This window comes from Aotus nancymaae, unplaced genomic scaffold, assembly GCF_030222135.1.
Source record: "Aotus nancymaae isolate 86718 unplaced genomic scaffold, 86718_ANA_hifiasm-v0.15.2.pri h1tg000028l, whole genome shotgun sequence".
Lineage (NCBI taxonomy): Eukaryota > Metazoa > Chordata > Mammalia > Primates > Aotidae > Aotus > Aotus nancymaae.
Genome location: NW_026988441.1, coordinates 7,197,522 through 7,216,404, shown reverse-complemented (window position 1 = coordinate 7,216,404; position 18,883 = coordinate 7,197,522). Strand labels below are relative to the sequence as shown.

Here is an 18,883-nt window from a genome sequence, read left to right as displayed (position 1 = left end):
CCCAGGCCTGGCCCGGCCCTTGCTCCCGGGATGCCCTGCGCTGCCTCCCGCCTCTCTTCCCGCCGTGCCTCGCGCTGGCGCTTCCACCGATCCTTCCTTTTTACCCGCCAGTCACTCCTCGGATACTTAGCCACACCCGCTCATCCAGGGCGAGGGAAAGCTTGGGGCATTTTCCCAGTGTGCTCTGCGGGAGGGCTCGCCTCACTTCACCCCTTTTCCCGCCCTCCTCCCATTCGGGAGACTACGACTCCCAGGCTACCGCGGCGGCGCGGGCGGTGCCCCGCCTCCGCTCGCCCGACGTCTGCGCGCGAATGCGGTGGCGCGAATTTGGTTGACACTGCAGAGGCGCGCCCGGCGGATCTGAGTGTGTTGTTCGGGCAGCGGCGCGTGGGACCAGCGCGAGGCAAGTGGGGCCCCCCGCGAGCAGATGGGGGACGGAGGGCGGCGGGCGCGCCGAATGCTTGGGCCCATGCTTCGTCATGTCGGGGTGTCTGCAGAAGAATGGGCGTGAGGACACTGAGGCGGCCGAGAGCGCGGTGGAGAGGGAAAAGCGCGGGCTGCGGGCCGCCGAGGGGTGCAGAGCGGCGTCCCCCAGAGGGAGAGGGGCCAAGTAGAGGGTAGACGAGAGACACAGACAGTTGGACAGGGCCTCTGAGAAGAAGCCTTCAGGGACGAGGCCACCTGGAAGGGGGAGGGGCCAAAGGTAGCTGAGGGGCGGGGCCTAGGAAAGACTGTTTGTGGGCGGGGCTAGCTGTGAAAGCTGAAGCACCTTGGCGGCGGGGCCATCTTGAAGAGGGAGGGGCTGAAGGGAGCTGAGGGGCGGGGCTGGGAATCGATTGCGTGTGGGCGGAGCCCCCTGGAAGGGAGAGGCTCCGAGGGGCCTGGTTGACTAGGAACCGGAAGCACGGGGAGGCGGAGCCGCCTGGCAGGGTGGCGCTAAAGGAAGCTAAATCGCCTGCAGCATCACCTGGAAGGAATAGGCCCTATTGGAGTGAGGTGGTGTCAGGGAGAGGTCACTGGTAAGATCCAAGTCTAGGTAAAGGCCTCATAAAGGGTGGAGAATCATCTGAATGGAGAGAAATCTGGCTTTATGTATGCTTGAAGGGGTGGAGTTTACCTGTTGTTTTTACTTTTTATTTCGAAATATAGATTCAAGGAAGTTGTGATCCCCTGTATAGATTTCTGTAACCTCCATCTTAATTGTGATACGGAACAGTTGCCCCTCTCCACATAGGAACTCCTCCCCAGACCCCTGGCAACCACTAATGTGTTCACCGTCTCTAGTTTTGTCATGTGGAGATTGTTACATAAATGGAATAGTATTATTAGGGTGTTACCCTTTTCCACTCTGCGCAATGCCCTGGAGATCCACCCAAGTTGTTCCTTGTGTCAGTGTTTCGTTTCTTTTTATCACTGAGTGTTGTTTCATCTTCACTTGATATTTTTTCTGTCATTTCTTTTATTTTGGTAACCTTTTTACTGAGATATTCACAAACCATACAGTTTGCCCATTTAACGTGTACAAGTCAGTGGTTTCTGAGTTGTGCAGATAAAAATATTAGTTTTTTTTTTTTTTTTTTTTTGAGATGGAGTCGCACTTTCATCCAGGCTGGAGTGCAGTGGCAGGATCTCAGCTCACTGCAACCTCCACCTCCCAGGTTCAAGAGATTCTCCTGCCTCAGCCTCCCAAGTAGCTAGGATTACAGGCACCCACCACCACACTCAGCTAATTTTTTTTGTATTTTTAGTAGAGACCAGGTTTCACTATGTTGGCCAGGCTGGTCTTGAACTCCTGACGTCATGATCCTCCTGCCTCGGCCTCCCAAAGTGCTGGGATTACAGGCATGAGCCACCACACCTGGCAGGAAATTTTTACCACCCCCAAAAGAAACTCCCATACCTTTTATCCATCATTCATTCAATTTTAACCCTGCACCATATTCCACCATATGATTGCACCAGTAATTAGGGAACCAGTTCCTTAAGGGTAGACATTCCACCAGCTTCCAATCTTTTCTCATTACAATTAGTGCTGCAGCAGGTAAGTCTGTGCCTCACTTGGTCCACCTGTGAGTGTCTCTGTGGGCAAAATACACAGAAGTGGGATTGCCATTCTGCTAGAGATGGTCCTCCAGAGGCACCGACCAGTTTGTTCCCTCCAACTCAGCAGTCCACAGAGTTAAGAAGCCAGCCTTGAGCACCATGGTAAGGAGGAAGGAACATGGACTTTGAATGAAGCCATACCGGTGTTTGGAGCCTTGCATGAACCCCAGCTCTGTCCCTCTGTCTTCAGTACCTTCATCTAGAAAGTGGGGACAATCACACCGGTCTTGACGGGCTGACTTGAGGATTAATTGAGGATGTTAGAGAATGTGACCAGCCTGTCAGGCATGGAGTTGGCTTCCCAGTAAACGCTTATTTCTTCCTCTTTACCTTGCACCTCACTGTAGTGGTTAAGAGGTGAGCTGTGGAGCAGGCAGACCTGGGGTGGAACGTACTGGAACACAGGTTAAATCCCTTTAAAAACCCCTGTTTCTTAGTTTTCTTATCTGTAACAGAGTTGTGGAGAGTCAGTCTAATTGAGAATGTCAAGTACCTAGCCAGGTGAGCAGTCAGCAGCAATCCTAATAGTTTTCTCCTTTGCCCCAAGGATTTTTTGGTGGCTAAGTTTCTAACCCGCTTTCTTTGTGAACTGTTTGGTTGAAGCACAGCTTACTTCCTGCTCCCCAACTGGCCCTGAGAAACCCTGTTTGGAAATTACAAAGTTTTCTGATTCCAAGATGGAGTTTGAGTTTCTGGTGCCAACGTGTGGTGGCAGGGGCTGTAGAGTGGAGTGCAGACTTAGAGGCGTATGGTGTGGGACAGAGAGTACTGATTCCAGAAAACTAAAGAGAACCTCATGGGTTTATCTTCTTTAGAAGAAGATTCCTGTTCAGAGGAAGGGAAGGTCGAAGGAAACCATTCCTGTTGCCCAGGCTGGTCTCAAACTCCAGCAGTGCACCCATAGGTCCTGTTGGTACTTTTTAAAACAATATATTTTTAATATTCATAATGGAAGGAAATACGTAAATATTGTAATTAATCATGTATAATTTATTTCCTTCCATTATAAATATTAAAGATATAGAAAATGTATAATTTTTATATGTTTAATATTGGAAGGAAAGTCTCAGTTCCAATTATAAGTTTGCAAGAAAAAAGTCATAATTTCTTGCCTGTCAAATTTCATAAACCACTTGAATTCTACTCTTGGACTCCTGGCGGGTGGCAGGAATGTTCTGTGGACCCCAGATTAAGAACCCTATCTGTTTGTTTTTTTTTTTTCCCCTAAGGCAGAGTCTCTGTTGCCCAGGCTGGAGTGCAGTGGGGTGATCTCACAGTAACCTCCGCCTCCCAGGTTCAAGTGATTCTCCTGCCTCAGCCACCTGATTAGCTGGGATTACAGGTGCCCACGACCATACCCAACTAATTGTTGTATTTTTAGTAGAGACGGGTTTTGCCCTGTTAGCCAGGCTGGTCTCGAACTCCTGATCTAAGGGGATCCACCCACCTCGGCCTCCCAAAGTGCTGGGATGACAGGCCTGAACCACTGTGCCCGGCCTATGGTTTTTCTTTTTTACACAGTACAGTAGCACACACTCAATGATGTTCTGCCCTTTGTTTCAAATAACAGCATACCTTAGAAATTGCCCAATAGCTGGTTTATGTAGACCAGCGGGTACAATTTTATAAGCTTCCACCTTAAAACAGCTTTTAACTAACCTTTAAACTTAACTCCAAAAAAAAAACCAAACACATTTCAGATCTTCAGTATATTCTTCATATTAGATGAAAAACAGTCTTCTTATGGCAAAGGAGGCCTCTTATCTTTATCTCTGATTTGAGACTTTTATTCTTCACCAATAAATCTCACTAGCGAGTCATTTTGGTTTGTAAAAACAGGAGTTTCTTCTTGAAGGGAAAGTTCATGTTTCTGATTTTTTTTCTTTTTCTTTCTGAAAGAAAGGCTTTTATGTATTTGGATCTCTTCACAACCAATCACCTCAACAAGTGTTTGGATTTCTGTTCCAGGAGCAGCTGACAGACTAAGGAAAGAGCTGGACGAGAAGGGAGAATTCTGAGCCAACATGCAGCGAAGTATCATGTGAGGACCCTCCCTTTCCCCGGAGCCTTTTATTCTCTAAGTCCTTTGTTTCTTTCTCTAAATCTGTACTTTAAAAAGCAAAACAAGGCCGGGCGTGGTGGCTCACGCCTGTAATCCCAGCACTTTGAGAGGCTGAGGTAGGCGGATCACAATGTCAGGAGTTCGAGACCAGCCTGACCAACGTGGAGAAACCCTGTCTCTACTAAAAAGACAAAAATTAGCTGGGTTTGGTGGTACATGCCTTTAATCCCAGCTACTTGGGAAGCTGAGGCAGGAGAATCACTTGAACCCAGAGGTGGAGGTTACAGTGAGCTGAGATCGCGCCATTGCACTCCAGCCTGGGCAACCAAGAGTGAAACTCCGTCTCAAAAAAAAAAAAAAGAAAAAAGAAAACAAAAACACCCTAAGTTAGATTTTGAGTTGGAATTTCCAGGAGTCGAGTAGTATGGAAAATGAGGTGTGGGATATGGAAGACAGTGTATTGAACAACACTTCTTAGTTGCAAGGAACAGAAACCTGAACCCAGTGGCTGTGTCTGGAGGCATTTTTGGTCGTTACACCCTACGGGCGTGGGGCTTGCCATTGGCATCTAGTGGCCAACAGCCAGGCATGCTGCCAAACATCCTTCAGTTCACAGGACAGCCCCCCACAACACAGAATCATCAGGCCCAGAATGTCAGCAGTGTCTAGGTTGAGAAACCTTTTGTGAATACAGTCTGGCTTCGGGAAGAAAAGAAAGGGCGTGACTTGGCTTATGTCACTGAAACCTGCTGGAGTAAACGGTGTCAGGCTTGGTTGGATCCGGTTGCCAAAACTTTGTGCCTGGGAATCTGTCTCCCTCCCTTGTTCAGCTCTGCTGTCCTTGAGTTTGTCCTCACCCTCTGCCAGGCTCTCCCCTGGTGAGTGGTCCCAGCGGAAAGAGGGTGTTAAGAGTCCCATTTCACTGGCCCAGCTTGGGCTACATACCTATCCCTGAACCAGCCACAGGGATGCAGCCTGAGTCATGTGTCCACCCCTGGTCACGAACGAAGGGGCCAGCCCACTCAAATCAGACATACTGAGAGAATGTGGGGCTAGAAGCATCCCAAGAGGAAAATGGAGGGGCTGTTAGGAGGAGGAGAAAATGGATGGTAGAGAGACCCAGACCCGGGCGTCCATCCCAGAAGCCTGGGAGGCACTGGCTTACACAAATCCTGGGTTCCAGTTTTCTCCTGTGCTGAGGAATCGGGATTGTCTCTCCAGGGCTGATAGTGCCTGTGATGGCTTTCTGTCCCCTTGCTTTTGCATTATTTTCCTTTTCTTTTTGAAGATCAAATAAACTTCTTCTGGAATGATTCTAGAGGTACAGAAAAGTTGTAAAGACAGTAGAGAGAGGTCCTGTCGACCCTCACCCAGTTCCCACTGTCCATATCGTACATTACTGTGATCCATTGCTCACAACTGAGGAACCAACGTCAGTACGTTACTGTTAACTGAACTCTGTACTTTATTACTCAGATTCACCAGATTTTTTTTTAATGTCCTTTACTATCCCAGAGTTCAATTCAGGGTACCATGCTGCATTTAATCGTCCCATCTCAGTCTCCTCTGGGTGATAGTTTCTCAGACTTTCCTTGTTTTTTTATGACCTTTGTCAGTCTTGGGGAGTACTGAACAGGCATCCCATAGAATAGTCCCCGGTGTTGGTATGTGCAGTGTTATTCTCACAATTACACTAGGATTATGGGCTTTTGGAAAGATACCACTGAAAGATACTGGCTTGTGTCAGGGGCCTATAAGGTCCTTTTGACATCACTGGTGAAGCTAACCTTCATTGCTTGGTTAGGGGAGTGCTGGCCAGACCTCTCCATTATAAAGTTCCTATTTTTCTTCTCAGCACTCTGTTCCTAGGAAGCCCCCATCCACGTCATCTCCAGTTAGTGGAAAGGTGGTGCCTTGCTTTTTTATTTATTTATTTAGAGACAGTTTCCCAACTGTCACCCAGGTTGGAGTGCAGTGGGACGATCTCCGCTCACTGTAACCTCTGCCTCCTGGGTTCGAGCAATTCTCCTGCCTCAGCCTCCTGAGTAGCTGGAATTACAGGTGTGTACCACCGTGCCTGGCTAATTTTTGTGTTTTTAATAGAGATGGGGTTTTACCACGTTAGCCAGGCTGGTCTCGAACTTCTGACCTCATGAATCTGTCCGCCTCGGCCTCCCAAAGTGCTAGGATTACAGGTGTGAGCCACTGCGCCCAGTGCCTTGCTTTATTTGTATTTTTCAGAGCTCTTCATGCCTTCCGACATTTTATATTTAGTTATTTGCGTAATATTTGTGTCCTTCACCAGTGTGTCAGCTTCTTCATGTCTCTGGGTCACTGCCAAACCCCTCAGGCCCAGAACAGGCCCTGACACACAGTAAGTGCTTAGTTAGGGTGGGTGTGGTGGCTCACACCTGTAATCCCAGCACTTTGGGAGGCGAGTGGATCACCTAAGGTCAGAAGTTCGAGACCAGCCTGACCAACATGGCAAAACTCCGTCTCTACTAAGTAAAAAAAATTAGCCGGGTGTGGTGGTGGCCACCTGTAATTCCAGTTACTTGGCAGACTGCGGCAGGAGAATCGCTTGAACCCAGGTGGCGGAGATTGCAGCGAGCCAAGATCGCAGCATTGCACTCCAGCCTGGGCAACAAGAATGAAAACTCTGTCTCAAAAAAAAATTTTTTTTAAGTGTTTAGTTAATCTTTGTTGAATGAAACTTGGGATGTGTCATATCTTGCAGGTGAGTGGGGGGCAGAAAACTAAGTAGAGTGTTGCCTCCTCTGTCTCAGTCTGAGTTTCCTAGTCAGTTAAGTTAAAGGGCTTATTTGAAATTCTCTGTTATGTGCTGAGCTGGGAAATGGTGTTAGAAGCGACAGGATGCAGCATAGATAGGCAGGGTATTGGTGCTGTTATTCCCCTTTTTACCCCCCTTTCATGCTCCTCTAGGTCATTTTTCCACCCCAAGAAAGAGGGTAAAGCGAAGAAACCCGAGAAGGAGGCATCCAACAGCAGCAGAGAGACGGAGCCCCCTCCAAAGTACGTAATCGGCCCTGGATATGGTGAATTTTTTCCCTTTAGTAGTCAGGATTCTCATGGTTGCAAGTGTGCAAACCTAATGCAAAATGTCTTGGGCCCCAAAAGAAATTTTTTCAGTCAGGCAGCTGGAAGTCCAAAAGCAAGAGCATCTGCAGGCTCAGCTAGACCCAGGGCCTCAGAGTCGGCTCTAGGTCTGTTTCTGCAGGTCTTGGCTTCATTTTAGAACAAGACATTCTCCGGGATGCAGAGAAGCTGGCCGCTGGCCATGTCTTGATGCTGTCTCATCTAAGTAGAAGACAGCAATACTCTTTTTTTTGGAGACGGAGTCTCACTCTTGCTCATGCTGGAGTTCAATGGTGTGATCTCTGCTCAGTGCACTCCAGCCTGGGCAACAGAGCAAGACTCCATCTCAAAAAAAAAAAAAAAAAGGTCTCCCAATAGATGCTGGGGAACAATGGCAGCCTCAGGCAGGGACTCCATTTGCTCCTCAGCATCACCCATCACAGGAAAGGCCCTCCAGAGGCCTCCAGAGATGTGTGATGGTTGGGTGAGTGGGTGAGTGGGCAGGTGGATGGTTGCATTGATGGGTGAAATGATGAGATTTGCTGAGGAGGCAACTAGAAAATGTTCATGGAATGCTTGAAAGGAAGGGAAAGAAACAGAGCAAATAAACCAAAGTGTTTGTGGGTGGTACCCCTAGTCTGCCTGCTGTAGTCACCCCATTTCACCCCCGTTTCCCCACCTTCCAGGGTGGCACTGAAGGAGTGGAATGGAGTGGTGTCCGAGAGTGACTCTCCAGTGAAGAGGCCAGGGAGGAAGGCAGCCCGGGTCCTGGGCAGCGAAGGGGAAGAGGAGGATGAAGACCTTAGCCCTGCCAAAGGCCAGGTACATCTCCATCAGCCTGCCCATTTTTACCAGAAGAAACTCATTCCCATTAGTCTTTGGAACAGAGTGCAGCAGCTGTTCAGGAGAATTCTGGAGAAGTTGCCCAGGAGAGGTGGATGCGTTTCCTGGTTGTGTCGGGTGCACATGGCCCAGTCCTAACTGCCCCTGTCCTAGGACTTTGGGTGTCTCCTTCACCAAGTTATGTCTTGGGTGCCTCACCTGTTAACATGCAGCTCCTGGTAACGCCTTCCTCATAGGGTGGCTGGGAAGATGAAATGAGTCGATTCTCAAATGGATCTGAGAATAATGCCTGATGCAAAAATAAGGGCTCAAGGCCCAGTGCAGTGGCTCATGTCTGTAATCCCAACATGCTAGGAGGCCAAGGTGGGAGGATCACTTGAGGCCAGGAGTTCGAGACCAGCTCCCCCATCTCTACAAAAAAAAAAGTTTTAAAAATTAGGTGTGGTAGCACATGCCTGTGGCTCTAGCTACTTGAGAGACTGAGGCAGGAGGATCACTTGAGCCCAAGAGTTCAAGGGTGCAGTGAACTCTGATCGTACCTCTGTACTCCAGCCTGGGTGACAGAGCAAGATCTTGTCTCAAAATAAATAAATAAATAAATAAAAAATAAGGGCTCAAAAATATATCTAGACTCTCCTGTGGTCAGAGGGCAGCTTTTTAACTTCTCCAAATACATTGAATCCCTCTCTTCCCCTGTTTAAGTCGTTTAACGCTCCTTCGTTGCTCTGTGGGTGATGTCCAAAGTGCGGTGCTCCTTATTCTGTCAGCAGTGAGGTCAGGTCCTGTGACTCTCTGCCCAAACCCCTATTTATTTAACTGCATACCTAGTGACCATCCTTTAAATTCCCTCTGTTTAAATCACTGCTGTGGTCTCTTGTCTCCCACTGAAACCCTGTGACTGTATCAGGCCCACCTGGATAGTCCAGGATAATCTCGCTATGGGAAGGTCAGCTGATAAGCAACTTCAGTTACACTTTGCCTTGTCACCTAACTTATTCCCAGGTTCCAGGTATTAGGACAGAGATCTCTTTTGGAGCTTGGACTTTACCCTGAGGCTTCCAGGGAGCTAGCAAGAGTTTTGAGCAGAAGAGAGGCAGATGAGGTAATAGCAGATAGCTGTTACCATCACAGGCCAAAGCCAGGCCCCTCCTGATCTCCTGTCTTCCCCCTGCCCATCACATCTGCAGCCTCATCTACCACTCTTCTTCGGCTGGCTCCATCCTGGCTTCTCACACCCACCAGGTGTGCTTCCACCTCTGAGCCGCTAGCTCTTTTCCCAACCTAAAACTCCGTTTCCCGGACACACACCTGGCTCCATCCCTTGCTTTCTTCCATGTTTTGCTCAGCTATGACTTTGTCCATGAAACTTTTTCACCACCTGTATTAGCTTCCCATTTGCTGCCATAACAATTGACCACAAGCACCATGGCTTCAAACAATGTAGATGCTGGGCTTGATGGTGCGTGCCTATAGTCCCAGCTACTCGGGAGGCTGAGGATGCAGGATCGCTTGAGCCCATGAGTTCTGGGCTGTAGTGCGCTATGCCGATTGGGTGTCCGCACTAAGTTCGGCATCAATATGGTGACCTCCCAGGAGCGGGGGACCACCAGGTTGCCTAAGGAGGGGTGAACTGGCCCAGGTCAGAAACAGAGCAGGTTGAAACTCCTGTGCTGATCAGTAGTGGGATCACGCCTGTGAATAGCCACTGCACCCTAGCCAGGACAACATAGCAAGACCCCGTCTCTTTAAAAAAAAAAAAAAAGTGTAGGTTTATTGACTTAACAGTTTGGGAGTCGTGAGTCTGAAATGGGTGGCACTGGGCTACAATCAAGGTGTCAGCAGGTCTGCATTCATTTCTGGGAGGTTCTAGGGAGAATCCAGGAATTGTCTTTTCCAGCTGCTAGAGATCCCCTTTTCTCCATTTTCAAAGTAAGTGTCATTGCCTCCTTCTGTGCCTTTCTTCTGTGGCCACATCTCACCCTGACTTTCCTCTCCTGCTGCCCTTTTCCACTTTTAAGGACCTTGTGACTGTATCGGTCCCACCTGGATAGTCCAGGGTAATTCTCGCTATGGGAAGGTCATCTGATGAGCAATCTCAGTTACCCTTTGCCTTGTAACCTAACATACTCCCAGGTTCCAGATATTAGGACAAAGATCTTTTTTGGAGCTTGGACTTTATCCTGAGGCTTCTGGGGAGCTAGCAAGAGTTTTGAGCAGAAGAGAGGCAGAGATCGTTTCGTCCTGGGCAGTGTTTGAAATACTGCTTTGAGACGTGTATCTCCGTCAGGGTCTCAGTGGGAGATGGAAACCACACCAGTGATTTGAACAGAAGGAGTTTAAATGGTCACTAGGTATGCAGTTGTTACATAGGTAACTGAAGGGCTGAAAAGAACTAACTCTAAGGCATTATGGAGGTAGCAACCACAGGATGCAGCGACCATCTTTGTGGCTGTGAAGCTGAAATTCACATCTCTGTGGTGGGACTGCTGGAGGGTCTCTGAGCTTAGAAGAGGTGCTCTGAGAGCCTGGGACTCTGATCTTTGAGGAAGGGAGCACTGGGTGGGAGGTGCCAGCATCTCTGATCAAGTACCACATAGTGAGCCCTGTGAGTATTAGAAAAACTGTGAGTGGGCCGGGCGCAGTGGCTCACGCCTGTAATCCCAGCACTTTGGGAGGCCGAGGTGGGCAGATCACAAGGTCAGGAGATTGAGACCATCCTGGCCAATATGGTGAAACCCCATCTCTACTAAAAATACAAAAAAATTAGCCAGGCATGGTGATGAACGCCTTTAGTCCCAGCTACTTGGGAGGCTGAGGCAGGAGAATCGCTTGAACCCAAGAGGCGGAAGTTGCAGTGAGCTGAGATCGTGCTGCTGCACTCCAGCCTCGCGACAGAGGGAGACTCGGTCTCAAAAAAAAAAAAGAGAGAGAAAAAAGCTGTCAGTAGGATCCAGCAGCTGCCCCCAGAAAGCTAGCTGTGCCTCCAGTCATGCAGTGCCCTCTAGTTCCCTGTGTTGGCACTGCCTGAGGCAGAGGTGGTACCAGAGCAAGAAGGAGATTTGTGGAGTCCCAGTCCTGGCATCACGAGGGAGACTGGACAGTGATGGGTTTGGAGCTTTCAGGAAATCTCTTAATAACTGGCACAGGGAGCCCTGTAAGAAGGTAAGTCACTAGTTGAAACAAAGACACAGTAGCAGCAGCTTAGGCAAGACACAAACTTATTTTTCTCTCTGATGAGCACAGAGTCTGGGATTCATGTGACAGCTTCACAGGGTCAGAGGCCCAGGCTTCCTCTGTACTGTCGTTTGCTATCTGTAGATGCCCTTGTCGCAGTGAGCATCCATATTCCACTAGCAGGAAGTGGAGGGCACTCCACTCAACATTAAGTGGATGTTATTTGAACCAAGAAATGCATGTTAGTCCATTTTTTGTTGCTATCAAGGAATACTTGAGACCAGTTAATTTATAAAGAAAGAGGTTTATTTTGGCTCACAGTCCTGCAGGCTGTACAAGAAGTAAAGTGCTGGCATCTGCTTCTGGTGAGGCCTCAGGATGCTTCCAGTCATGGTGGAAGGTGAAGGAGGAACAGGCATGTCACTGGCCAGAGGGGAATTTTAAACAACCAGCTCTCTTGTAAACTACTAGAGAGAGAACTCAGTTCCTACCACAACGAGGGTTCAAGCCATTCATGAGGGATCTGCCCGCATGACCCAAACGCGTCCCACCAGGTCATACCTCCAACATTGGAGATCATGTTTCAACATGCGATCTGGAGGGGACAAATATGGAGAGAAGGCCAGGTGCGGTGGCTCATGCCTGTAATCCCAAGCACTTTGGAGGCCGAGGCAGGCGGATTGCTTGAGCTCAGGAGTTCAAGACCAGCCTGGCCAACATGGTGAAAGCCTGTCTCTACAAAAAATACAAACATTAGCTGGGCATGGTGGCAGGCGCCTGTTAATCCCAGTTACTCGGGAGGTTGAGGCAGGAAAATCGCTTGAACCCGGGAGGCGGAGGTTGCAATAAGCTGAGATTGTGCCATTGCACTCCAGCCTGGGTGACAGAGTGAGACCCTGTCTCAAAAAAAAATAAAAATAGAAAAATTATACAAAGAGGTATACATTATTTCCCCTGACAGTCCATTGTGTAGGAGGCTTATGACCACACGATGAGGGGAGGCTGGGAGTTGCAGTCTTGGGGCCTGTGGCCACACCCGCCTGCAGGGGAGGCTGGGAGAAACAGTCTTTAGTTGGTTATGCCTAACCAAAAATCAAAGATTCTGTTACTGCAGAAAACAGAAGAGCATTGGGGTCCTTGCTGGGACCATGATCCTCCACTGGCGGATGGAATGATGGCCCAGGTGAGAGACCAGCCCTGAGTTAGGAGCTGAGACCATAGGGTCAGAAAGGCGGGTAGACAGAGAGAGATTTCAGTCCCCTCTACTCTCAACTTTTGGGAAATGGAGTCTCTCCTTCCGCCACTCACTGTAGAATTATTCTTTGTTTCCTCTTCCAGAAGCCTGCTCCGGACTGCCCACAGGTCTCCCCTCCCTGCTCTGCTACATCTCCTAAGAGCAACCCTTCCCTCTCCGACACCTCTCCCATGGACAGCTCCTCATCAGGGATCCCGAAGCGTCGCACAGGTAAGAAGACATGGGCCCTGCCCCTTCAGTCACCTGCCTTTCTCCCCGCTTTGATTTCCATACAAGATTGTTACCCTTATGACAGCTGTGCTCTTAGTGCTGTGGTTAAGAGCAGGGTTCCACCATCCACTGGCTGTATGACCTGGGACAAATGACTGACCACCTCTGATTTTAGGCTGCTTTATCTGTAGAGATCTACCGCACAGAAATATCCGAGTTAGAAGATAACATGTGTGAGCTGCTCAGAACTGGACCCAGCCCTCAGTCAGTGCTGAATCAGTGTTGGTCATTGCGATCATAGTTATATGCCGAGATGGAGGCCACACAGCGTGTGTCAGAACAGAAGCGAGGGGCCATGGCTCAAGGGAGACTTCCAGAAGGGAGGCTAACCAAGCTGAGCCCTTTAGGACAAAGAAGAGGCAACCAGGAAAGGGGGAGGAGAGAGTGCTAGGCAAGGGGAACATAAGAATAGAGAAGACCTGGGGGCCGCTCAGGGCCTGCCCTGCTTCCTGTAGAGGGCAGGACCTGAGACAATGAGCAGCAAGGTGAGACGGTCCTGGAAAGCCAGCCTGGGAATAGCGCCTTTGTCCTAAAGGGGACGGGCAATGTTTGCTGTCAGGGAAGAACAGGGTGAGAGACCCACGCGTAATGCAGGGCAGGGTGAGCCCTTGCTGTTGGTCTGGCCTGCCGAGCCCTTAGCATGGTGAGTGTGACGGAGGAGCTGAATCTTTAACATTAGAGCCTTTCCCTTGAATTTACATTTGAAAGCTGATACGCAATTCAGTTAGTGAAGGCTTTCCACTTTTCCTCCACTTTTTCCATGTTTTTGGAATAGCTTTGGTGTGTGACTCCTTTTTCACCTGTACATTTTATAAAACATACACAGATCAAGCGTTTCTGATGAAAATTTTGTCCAGTTTGAGATGTGCAGTGAGTTCATTGGATTTTGAAGGCTTAGTGTGAAAACAAAATGTTGGAACCATACTATTTTACATGTATTGCATAAGATAGATTATTAAAACCAAGTTTATCCTGGTTTCCCAGCCACTGCCCCCCTCTTTTTTTTCTTTTTGAGGTGGAGTCACCCAGGCTGGAGTGCAACAGCGTGATCTTGGCTCACTGCAACCTCTGCCTCCCGGGTTCAAGCAATTCTCCTGCCTCAGCCTCCCGAGTAGCTGGGATTATAGGCACCCACCACCCCACCTGGCTAACTTTTGTATTTTTAGTAGAGATGGGGTTTCACCATGTTGGCCAGGCTGGTCTTGAACTCCTGACCTCATGATCCGCCCACCTCGGCCTCCCAAAGTGCTGGGATTACAGGTGTGAGCTACCACACCCAGCCTTTCCCCCCTTTTTTATTAATGTGGCTGTAAGAAAGCTTAAGGTTATATACGTGGCTTGCCACATCTTTCCATCGGACAATGCTGGGTGACACAGGGCACTCTGGGAGCTCAACCAGCCCAGGGGAGGTGATGACTGAGCCAAGCTTTAGAAGATGGGTTGGGGTTGGTCATGTTGAGAAAGGACCGATGCATGCGTTTCAGACAAGAAAAGCACGTACAGCGGCCTCGAGATGGGAATGGCACAGCATGTTTGGGGGCTTTCAGCCACTTCTTGTTTCTGGAGAATTGGATGCAATTTGGGGAGCGGGGAGAGTTTAAGGATAGCGTGCAGCAAAAGGTGAGCTAGAAAGGAGAGTGGGGCTGGATCCCAAAGGGTCTTGCACACCCAGCTAAGGAGACTGGGCTTTGTGCTGCGGCTCCTGGGAGCCGTGGAAGGGCTGTGAGCTGGGGAGGCAGGTTCATCCCTGAATGAAAGCTTGCCATGAGGAAGTCATGGTGTGGCTGAGGACATGTTGGGAGCTCAGGGCAGACATTGAGGTTGTCCCTGGGAATGTGTCAGGGGATCATGTTCAGAGGGAGCGACATTGAGCTGTGTCCTGAACAGCTCATGCTAAGGCCTGGAGGTGTGACACAGCTGGGCGTGTCTGAAAACACCCCCTTTTCGAAGTGATGTAAAAGAAGGTGAGTATGTGATGTGCAAAGAGTTAGAAGGTCAGATGGAGAGAGATGAGGTAGGATCGGGACAGACGTCAAAAGACTATCCTAGATAAAGTGGAGAATGTGGAGTTATGGAAGGGTTTGAGCAGGGAGAGACAGTGCCGGCCATGTGGATAGAAGGTCCCTCTGGGGCCGTGTGAAGGAGCCACTGGGGGCCAGGAGACCAGGGACCAGGTGGCGCAGTGGCCAACATGAGATATGACAGTGAAGATGCTTATAAGTGCCTTTGTATGAGCTCTTCATCATGTGTTAGTGTCTCAGTTTAGACTCTTTTAGAAGCAGGCTCTGAAGTTCTGAAACAGGGATTCAAGTGCAAGTCATTTCTTAGGGAGGTGCAGGGAACAGAGGGTGATTCAGGGCAGGGGAGCAATCAGCACAGGATATGCTGTTAGGTCTACTAACAGCTATTAGGTCCACATTGGGCAGCTGGAGCTTAATTTTGTGGGATTCTCTGGGGAACGGTGTAAATGCTCCAGAGTGACCCCTGAGATTTGAGGGAGCTGAGGTATTTATACAACAATTCCTGCTGATCAAGGGGTGAGGACCTCTCCTGGGCCTACATCATTCCCTGCCACTTCTGGAATTCTGTGGTTCCAGGGAAGCTGTCTGGAACACATGGAGGCAGTAAGATCTGAGGGATGCAGTGGGGACCTCAACGACCTGCTGGAGTCCATACTGTGATGAGTACATTACATCATTGTTTACTCGTTGGGATTATTTCCATTCTGCAGACATGAGAGAGCAAAGCACAGAAAATTAAGTAACCTGCTCATGGTCACACAGCCAGGAAGCAGCAGGGATGGAACGGTGAGGCCTGCACGGGGACAGTGGCTGTGTGCAGGCAGAGAAGGGGAGAGGGCCCAGAGCCTTGCAGGGGCTATATCAGTGAGTCTGAGCTCTCCAGGATGGGACCACACAAGCCAGCAAGGTCAGCCACACCAAGCCCTTTGCCTTCCCAGCTCGGAAGCAGCTCCCAAAACGGACCATTGAGGAAGTCCTGGAAGAGGAGAGTGCAGACAAGGACAGAGAAGCCAAGAGGAAGAAGGAGGAGGAAGGTGAGGCCCCAGGAGGAGAGAACTATGTGTGTGGGGGGGAATCCCAGGAGGAGAGAACTGTGTGTGTGTGTGTGTGGAATCCCAGGAGGAGAGAACTGTGTGTGTGTGGTGGGATCCCAAGAGGAGAGAACGGTGTGTGTGTGGGGGGAATCCCAGGAGGAGAGAAATGTGTGTGTGTGGGGGGGAATCCCAGGAGGAGAGAACTGTGTGTGGGGGGAGGGAATCCCAGGAGGAGGGAACTGTGTATGTGGTGGGATCCCAGGAGGAGAGAACTGTGTGTGTGGGGGGAGGAATCCCAGAAGGAGAGAGCAGTGTGTGTGGTGGGATCCCAGGAGGAGAGAACTGTGTGTGTGTGGGGGGAATCCGAGGAGGAGAGAAATGTGTGTGTGTGGGGAATCCCAGGAGGAGAGAACTGTGTGTTTGTGTGTGGGGGGGAATCCCAGGAGGAGAGAACTGTGTGAGTGGTGGGATCCCAGGAGGAGAGAAGTCTGTGTGGAGGGGGAATCCCAGAAAGAAAGAACTGTGTGTGGGGGGGAAATCCCAGGAGGAGAGAAGTGTATATGGGGGGGGGGAATTCCAGGAGGGGAGAACTGTGTGTGTGGGGTGGGATCCCAGGAGGGGAGAGCTGTGTGTGGTGGGATCCCAGGAGGAGAGAACTGTGTGTGTTGGGGGAAATCCCAGGAGGAGAGAACTGTGTGTGTGTGGTGGGAATCCCAGGAGGCGAGAACTCTGTGTGTGTGTGGGGGGGCGAATCCCAGGAGGACAGAACTGTGTGTGTGTGTGTGTAATCCCAGGAGGAGCGAACTGTGTGTGTGGGGAAGGAATCCCAGGAGGAGAGAACTGTGTGTGTGGTGGGATCCCAGGAGGAGAGAACTGTGTGTGTGCAGGGGGAAATCCCTGGAGGAGAGAACTGTGTGGGGGGGGGAGGAATCCCAGGAGGAGAGAACTGTGTGTGTGGTGGGATCCCAGGAGGAGAGAACTGTGTGGGGGGGGGGAGGAATCCCAGAAGGAGAGAGCAGTGTGTGTGGTGGGATCCCAGGAGGAGAGAACTGTGTGTGTGGGGGGGAATCCCAGGAAGAGAGAACTGTGTGTGTGTGTGGGGGGAATCCCAGGAGGAGAGAACTGTGTGTGTGTGGGGGGAATCCGAGGAGGAGAGAACTGTGTGTGTGTGGGGAATCCCAGGAGGAGAGAACTGTGTGTGTGGGGGGGGAATCCCAGGAGGAGAGAACTGTGTGTGTGGGGCGGAATCCCAGGAGGAGAGAACTGTGTGTGTCTGTGGGGGGGGAATCCCAGGAGGAGAGAACTGTGTGTGTGGGGGGGGGGAATCCCAGGAGGAGAGAACTGTGTGTGGTGGGGGGGAATCCCAGGAGTTGAGAACTGTGTGTGTGGTGGGATCCCAGGAGGAGAGACCTGTGTGTGTGTGTGTGTGTGTGGGAATCCTAGGAGGAGAGAACTGTGTGTGTGGTGGGATCCCAGGAGAGAGAACTGTGGGGGGGGGGAATCCCAGGAGGAGAGAACTGTGTGTGTGTGGTGGGATCACAGGAGGAGAGAACTGTGTGTGTGTGTGTGGGGGGGAATCCCAGGAGGAGAGAACTGTGTGTGTGGGGGGGAGTCCCAGGAGGAGAGAACTGTGTGTTTGTAGGGGGAATCCCAGGAGGAGAGACCTGTGTGTGTGTGTGTGGGAATCCCAGGAGGAGAGAACTGTGTGTGTGGTGGGATCCCTGGAGGAGAGAACTGTGTGTGTGAGGGGGAAATCCCAGGAGGAGAGAACTGTGTGCGTGTGGTGGGATCCCAGGAGGAGAGCACTGTGTTTGTGTGTGGGGGGAATCCCAGCAGGAGAGAACTCTGTGTGTGGGGGGGCGAATCCCAGGAGGAGAGAACTGTGTGTGTGGTGGGATCCCAGGAGGAGAGAACTGTGTGTGGGTGGGCGGGAATCCCAGGAGGAGAGAACTGTGTGTGTGTGTGTGTGTGTGTGTGTGTGTGTGTGTGTGTGTGTGTAATCCCAGGAGGAGAGAAGTGTGTGTGTGGGGTGGGATCCCAGGAGGAGAGAGCTGTGTGTGTGTTGGGATCCCAGGATGAGAGAAGTGTGTGGGGGGGGAATCCCAGGAGGAGAGAACTGTGTGTGTTTGTGTGTGGAATCCCAGGAGGAGAGAACTGTGTGTGGGTTGGGGGGGAATCCCAGGAGGAGAGAACTGTGTGTGTGTGTGGTGGGAATCCCAGGAGGAGAGAACTGTGTGGGGGGGATCCACACGGGCAGGGGCCTAGAGCACAGGATATTTGGACCCTGCTGATTTGAGGCCTGTGTCCAGGAGCCCACCCGTGTAAATCGGAATTCCACCTAGCAACATAGGAACTTTTGTTCTGAAAGCATTTTTTTTTTTTTTTTTTTTTTTTGGAGATGGAGTGTTGCTCTGTCACCTAGGCTGCAGTGTAATGGTGCAGTCTGGGCCTGCTGCAGCCTCTGCCCCCCGGGTTCCCGTGATTCTTCTGCCTCAGCCTCCTGGGTAGCTGGGATTACAGGCATGTGCCACCACACCTGGCTGATACTTGTATTTTTAGTAGAGACGGGGTTTCGCCATGTTAGCCAGGCTGGTCTCAAACTCCTGACCTCAGGTGATCTGCCCGCCTCGGCCTCCCAAAGTGCCGGAATTACAGGTGTGAGCCACTGCACCCGGCCTCTGAAAGCACTTTGGAATATATTTGTTTGGATATCTTAATTTAGTAATAACCCAGGCACAGTTTCCCATTTTTATCTTCCATTTTTTTTTTTTTTTTTTTTTTTTGAGACGGAGTTTCGCTCTTGTTACCCAGGCTGGAGTGCAATGGCGCGATCTCGGCTCACTGCAACCTCCGCCTCCCGAGTTCAGGCAATTCTCCTGCCTCAGCCTCCTAAGTAGCTGGGATTACAGGCACACGCTACCATGCCCAGCTAATTTTTTATATTTTTAGTAGAGACGGGGTTTCACCATGTTGACCAGGATGGTCTCGATCTCTTGACCTTGTGATCCACCCGCCTCGGCCTCCC

General features: G+C 50.4%; 1 protein-coding gene across 4 annotated transcripts in view; it reads left to right on the top strand.

The window, feature by feature from the left end:
• Positions 1-296: 296 nt before the first annotated feature.
• LIG1 (DNA ligase 1) overlaps positions 297-18,883 on the top strand; it is a 55,918-nt gene continuing 37,331 nt past the window's right edge. For 2 of the 4 annotated variants that reach the window (XM_064381098.1, XM_064381095.1), the window contains exons 1-6: positions 297-403; positions 4,072-4,144; positions 7,109-7,198; positions 7,948-8,083; positions 12,617-12,743; positions 15,763-15,858. In XM_064381098.1, coding sequence (XP_064237168.1) covers positions 4,128-4,144; positions 7,109-7,198; positions 7,948-8,083; positions 12,617-12,743; positions 15,763-15,858 — 466 coding nt within the window. In that variant the 5' untranslated portion in view covers positions 297-403; positions 4,072-4,127. Of the gene's footprint in view, positions 404-919; positions 1,020-4,071; positions 4,145-7,108; positions 7,199-7,947; positions 8,084-12,616; positions 12,744-15,762; positions 15,859-18,883 lie in introns of those variants that run through there. The other 2 variants (XM_064381099.1, XM_064381097.1) reach the window with 2 other exon arrangements.